The sequence below is a fragment of the Sphaeroforma arctica genome, assembly GCF_001186125.1.
Source record: "Sphaeroforma arctica JP610 unplaced genomic scaffold supercont1.798, whole genome shotgun sequence".
Lineage (NCBI taxonomy): Eukaryota > Ichthyosporea > Ichthyophonida > Sphaeroforma > Sphaeroforma arctica.
In genome coordinates this window covers 1-5,710 of record NW_014039760.1, presented here as the reverse complement: position 1 = coordinate 5,710, position 5,710 = coordinate 1, and the positions used below count along the sequence as shown (strand labels likewise).

Here is a 5,710-nt window from a genome sequence, read left to right as displayed (position 1 = left end):
TCTAGCGTGTCAAATTGTTTGCGACGTGTATTTCTACGTGACAGATCATTCGAAAAGAGAGGTTCACAATTGTATTTTGGATGCGGCCGACATAAATATGTGGTGTCAGCTGCTCCCGGGGCACAAACGTGCGCATATGTGTTTGACCAGGCACACTTGTACTACTGTCACGAACGCACACTTTTGTAAATATGTATTTATCATACAAACAGTCATCATTTGTGGCAAATATTGATCATCTGGCCTCTGGGCCCTGGGGGTTGAGTGGGCCGTTTGATATTTTATACGATATTATTAATGAATTTGGCGGCATTATATACAAATTCCGATATCCCGAGTTCTCCAAACCCAGTTTGTTTTTAAGGAGGCTATGCCCAGTTGTTCAGTCTATAAAATACGATTCAAGAAGTATGGAACTGACGAGCACCTCCGGCAACCGGAGAGCTCTGTGCTGCAACGATCTGCCTATATTCTCTGACGATGAGGACTCACACGGCACTGTGCGATTCAGTGGACTATGGGGGAGGAAGAGGCTACGGGTGAATGGTAGTACCGGTACACACAATCATATACTTTTCTTTCAAGACAAAAGTGATGTACCTAAAGATCAGAATACCGAAGTTCGTATAGCTGTGCGACACAGCCATGGTTCACCCATCACCTTAAATTCCAGCCTGGTGTCACAAATAGGGGGCCAGGCAGAAAGAGAGAGAATATGTGGTTCGTCAGGTACAGCTGGAACTAATGATCGCATTTCCGCAAAAAGCGGTGTACGTAATAATAGCAACGGTGCAATGGCTGCACCGACACACTGTGATATTCAGAAGCGCATTGAATCAGAGAGTACCACAGAGATTCTTAATATGAAAAATCAGAACCGAGGCAGCGTCTCGCTCAAGGGAAAGAAAAAGGGAAAAGGTAAGGACGGCGGCGACAAAAGACATAATGCCTTAGAATTAACGAGTTTCGACGATCTGTTGAGTAGTACCCAGGTAGGTGTCCCCGGAACAGCCCTGGCGAAAAAAGCTGCTGTAAGGGGTAGAGGAGGAGGTGGCGGAATGAATCCGACGAGAGGGAGTGCGAGAGGGACAGGAAAGGGCTTTGGCAGGGGAAGGGGAAGAGGAGGACATCTGACCGATAGAACTACTTCTAAGAATAAAAGCACAGGCGCATTAGATACTTCGGGGGCTAGAGTGGGTGTAGTTCAAGATAGAGAGCTAGGAGAGTTGGTATATGGGCAAATTCAAGGTGGGCATGCAACTGGATCTGTTACGGGCAACGGATTTGATATTATAGCCAGCGAGGGACAAAGAGCCATCGCAAATGGCTTAGGTGCACAGGGAGAGATCACCAAGGAAAAGATTACTATAAATGGGAAAGGTGGTAGCACAGATATTCGGAATGCTAAAGGCATCCAGAAGGGTAAGAAACACTTACCTAAATCGCGAAATGGAAAAGTTGCCAAGTTGCGGGAATCGTTGAAGCGTCAACCGAAACGAGCTGGCGAACAGAAAGCACAACTGAAGCAAAAATTCACAAAGAACAAAAAACAGAGCTCAGCTAATATACCGAGCGCAACGAAGCAACCACCTGCACCCCCAAGTGGTATAGTGGATACCGGTATCACGGGCTTATCATTGCTGGTACAGAGTCAACGAGCTGTGGCAGGCTATGTTATATTTGATGGTATGTGTTTGCAACGTTGGTTGTGTGTCTATCGTATACCCAAGGTTCTACATATGCATTGTGCCCATACATCATCGTATTCAATATCGGGACTGCCTGGACGATTAAGTGGGGATATATGATCGAATGATAGTAGCGATCTACCTCATCTTGATGGATGCGTGTTCATGTTCATATTTCCACAATATACATTTTTGCATTATCCCACACAAATATATAATAAATATCGAAGTATTGCCTGTGGAGAAAATATAATTATCTAAGTATATATGTGTGTAGGCAATTTAGTTTCGTGCTTGATGTCGCGGCGTAAGGGCTGAGGTATATTGTTTCTGGAGCATACGGATTGTAATAGATTTCTCTCGGCTGTGCGTTGTTTCAAATACAATATACTGTATGCGATATGCTGTATGTAATGTTATTCGCATCATTCGTAATCTTGATAATTGAATGAGAATCGTCTAGATACTGATAATAAATATCCAACATCTATGAATGCTTTTTTTTCTCGCTTTTTACTATACATTGAACAGGTCAAACTAAAATATCTCACCATGATTACACATGTTTTGCAAGTTGTCTTACATCGACTAGCTGAGTGCGGATAGTCACCTAACAGGCGGCATACACGCGCTACATATTCCCACAAGCGATATTGTATTCTCGCTCAGTTGAGTGCAATCCCATCTAAGACTGGTGTTTCTCTTAGGCATCCTAAATTAACCTTTCTATTTTCCATTCACTGTATACTTTAACACGTTATATAGGCGTAAAAGGCCTGGCAGAGAGAGAACGTCAGCGACTTGTAGCGGCTGAGATCGAAGAAGAACGCAAAGGGGAAGAACGGCAAAGAAATGAGGCAGAAAAGGCGAAGAAACAATTGAAGAGATATGCTTGTAAGAGTTATATCAAAAGGAATTGCGACAAAGGTGATGATTGTTATTTTCACCATAACGTCGAGCAAGATCCTCTGCGGATCTGTTCATATTATTCCAATGGATATTGTTCCAAGGGAGACGCTTGTCCGTTTTCACACGACTGTGAACGCGCAAAAAAACAGACATGTGCATTTTACCTAGCTAACCTGTGCATGAAGGGGCAAGCATGTCAATTCTCACACGAGGGCGAGCAGGTCAGACAAGTGACTGTGTGCAAGTATTTCTTGGATAAAACTTGCACTGCGGGCGGCAGTTGCAGGTATGAACACAACACCCAGGATGTACCCTGTGCAGATCACTTCTTCTTGCCGGAGGGATGTTTACACGGCGACGAGTGTATATTCTCGCACAAGGCAAGTAGTAAGAACAAGCCAGAGTACTTGCTGCATATCACCCAAGCCCGTGCAAAAATCAAAAGGTCTCGCGTGGCGAAAACTTTGCTTACTACCCAGCCCGTAGTGGTTGAACGCGACGGTGGTGAACTGTCACCGCACGACGCCAACAGCACTTCGGAAGAAACCCTTGGGATTGTGGACGCAGAAGCAGATTCGACTATCGACGTCCAGGGTATACCTAGTCCTACTCCGGGTGTATTAGATGCAGCTTCTGTCGAGGCTACCACACTGAGTGAGTCAAATGAAACACCCGCGCAGACAATGACGGCACCGTTGGATATACCCGAGGGTCCAGACACAGGTGTATTTGAAGTTGTCGATTCAAAAGCAAGTTCGCCTATCAGAGACGCAGATATTGTAGGTGAATCTTGGGAGGAGACTGTAGAATCTGATGAGGATGAATGGATTTAAAGGGCGTTAAGTAAAGTTTCTATGAATATTTAAATTAGAATACAACAGGAAGACTAGAGCATAAGCGTCTGTGTAGCGATCAAGTGTTGTATCTCAATATCTAGAACTTCTGCGACCAGTTGAAGAGTTCGACAACGGTTTATTAAATCCAGTAGCATTGAACTTTAAATCCGATTGCCTTTTTGATCCTCAGGTAAAATGAAATATCTCATTTTGTAGCATCGTAAATTATTACCATTAAAAACTGTTGTACACTTTAATACACACCACACCCTGTGCAGTCAAGAAAGTTGTTAGTGCTTATACATGACTCTATCATAATCTCGAATGACGCGCTGTACGCGTTTCTCGAGCACTTCACAGTTGAGAGACTGAGACGTCTCGCGAAGTCGTAGCATCTGTGCTGGTGTCGAAGCTCTCACGACGTCTTCCAGTCTTTTTTACCCTTCCAACAGGCTGACCACTTTTCGGAAGCTGCATAGGAATAGATCGGTAAATGTGACTCCAAATGCGAGTTGCAAGACTCAAAAATGAAGGAATGACCCGCAAGGATCTAGGATGACGAAGTGTTTTAGACCTTTTAGAACAATTCCACAGGGTAATCAGTGAATGATTGTAAACTGCAAGATCTAGGGTGGCGAAGAGTTCGCTCATTCCTGAACATGCACCTTTGAGAATCTCGGCTAACCAAGCTAACGAAGACAACCGGTAAAGATTACCTTTCTGGATCAGCGTTGACATAGTAGTGTCCAGACATTTTCTCCCAGGGAACGTCGAACATTAGCGACAGCCGCCAAGGACTTTCCACAATGCATTGCCTAGACACACACACAACTTGATCGCGAACTCGCAGCTTAACATCTGTGTCGGTCATTATACTAACAATCTGTATGTGTATTGACTCACTTCCAACCTCTTAATTATTTGAGTAGAAGAATAGGATCGATAAGCTCGACGAAGTGGACAAACTCAATGCATACTTACCACTTCATACCATTTGCTACCATTCGATATATGGTAAAGGTGACAAAAACAACAAAAACAACCTTATCCAGGAAAACTGTGGCTCGAGCCGACCCCAAACATTAATGATACATATAATTGGCACATAGGGACAACGCAACTACACATGATATCAACGAAAGTGAAAGTACTCATTTCGACACCAATCTTTCAAAAACAATTACTAAAAGGGCGCTACTAGTACAAAAAAAAATAGGGGCTGTATGAGATTATATATAGATACGAGAAGTCACTATGAGTATATGGTGAGGTATATCTATAGCCAATTTGTCATATGTAGCATAGCCTCCTAAATTCAACAGCTTTTGGCTGAAAAGCGAAAACCCGTCTTAGGAGGCTATCTGCTATATCGCAGCCTTCTAAACATAAACACCCTCTATATCCATACGCCATAGTCTGGATAAATACTTATGTACTGCACTCCAATACCATTTTTAAAATATATATTTTAATACATTGCCGCCATATTGCAATATTTCTCTCTCTCTCTCTACTAGTAGTATTTAGTAAATAAATATGCAGAGAGAGAGAGATGAAAGACAATAAATTTATTTCTTTTTAAAAAATGATATGTATCGTGTATTTAGCATCATGATGGCGCCAAAAATTTGGCAATATAGGCCACAAATTAGGCCTTTGACTATTACTAGTTTCCCCAAGCCTACAGCCTTACCAATTTGGTGGAATTAAATGTATGTTATATATATAAGAGCAACATCGCGTCTTTTTTATTATATGACGCCAGGTTCAGATTGTAATCGAGCATAGCCTATATTGAGCACAATCATGTCGGGTGGAATATCGCCAAAGGGATTAGGTAATGATCAGTAACGGCGAGTGTATGATGTGACCTTTGCCTAATGTATGTCATTCTGAAATAATCGATGAAACGCTTATGTAGCTCGCAGTTGTGTATCTTGCGTGTTCAACTGGACAAGATCGCTAAGGTGCGTTTGGACGGACAATCTGCACACTCACGCTTTCGCCCTGTCTAAGTATCTCCGCTTAGTTATGAGAATGCTACAATGTCAGAGCGCAAGTCGCGTTTGTAAAACTAGACATCAAGTTTGTTGAGTTTTCTAGCACGTGTGCACATAAATGTGGTTGGGGTGCAAATACGCATAGCATTTCAGTGGTAGCTGTGCAGTGCGCAAATATATTCAGATACTAGCATACCAGTAAGTTATACCTCTCGTATAGGCTTTCAAAAGTATGTATCTACATATGCATGGTTTATAACACATGTGTATCTGTTTG

At 42.6% G+C, this 5,710-nt stretch overlaps 2 protein-coding genes across 2 annotated transcripts; one reads left to right on the top strand and one right to left on the bottom strand.

Moving 5' to 3' along the window:
* Positions 1 to 410: 410 nt before the first annotated feature.
* SARC_08651 (hypothetical protein) lies at positions 411 to 3,654 on the top strand (the record flags this gene model as incomplete). Its single annotated transcript, XM_014297357.1, has 2 exons — positions 411 to 1,686; positions 2,454 to 3,654. 2 exons carry the CDS (start codon positions 411 to 413, stop codon positions 3,428 to 3,430), a joined length of 2,253 nt encoding a protein of 750 aa, XP_014152832.1. The 3' UTR covers positions 3,431 to 3,654.
* SARC_08650 (hypothetical protein) lies at positions 3,554 to 4,659 on the bottom strand. Its single transcript, XM_014297356.1, has 2 exons — positions 4,150 to 4,659; positions 3,554 to 3,904 (listed from the first exon to the last, which is right to left on the bottom strand). The coding sequence occupies exons 1-2, from the start codon at positions 4,302 to 4,304 to the stop codon at positions 3,871 to 3,873; spliced, it is 189 nt and encodes a 62-aa protein (XP_014152831.1). The 5' UTR covers positions 4,305 to 4,659; the 3' UTR covers positions 3,554 to 3,870.
* Positions 4,660 to 5,710: the final 1,051 nt, after the last annotated feature.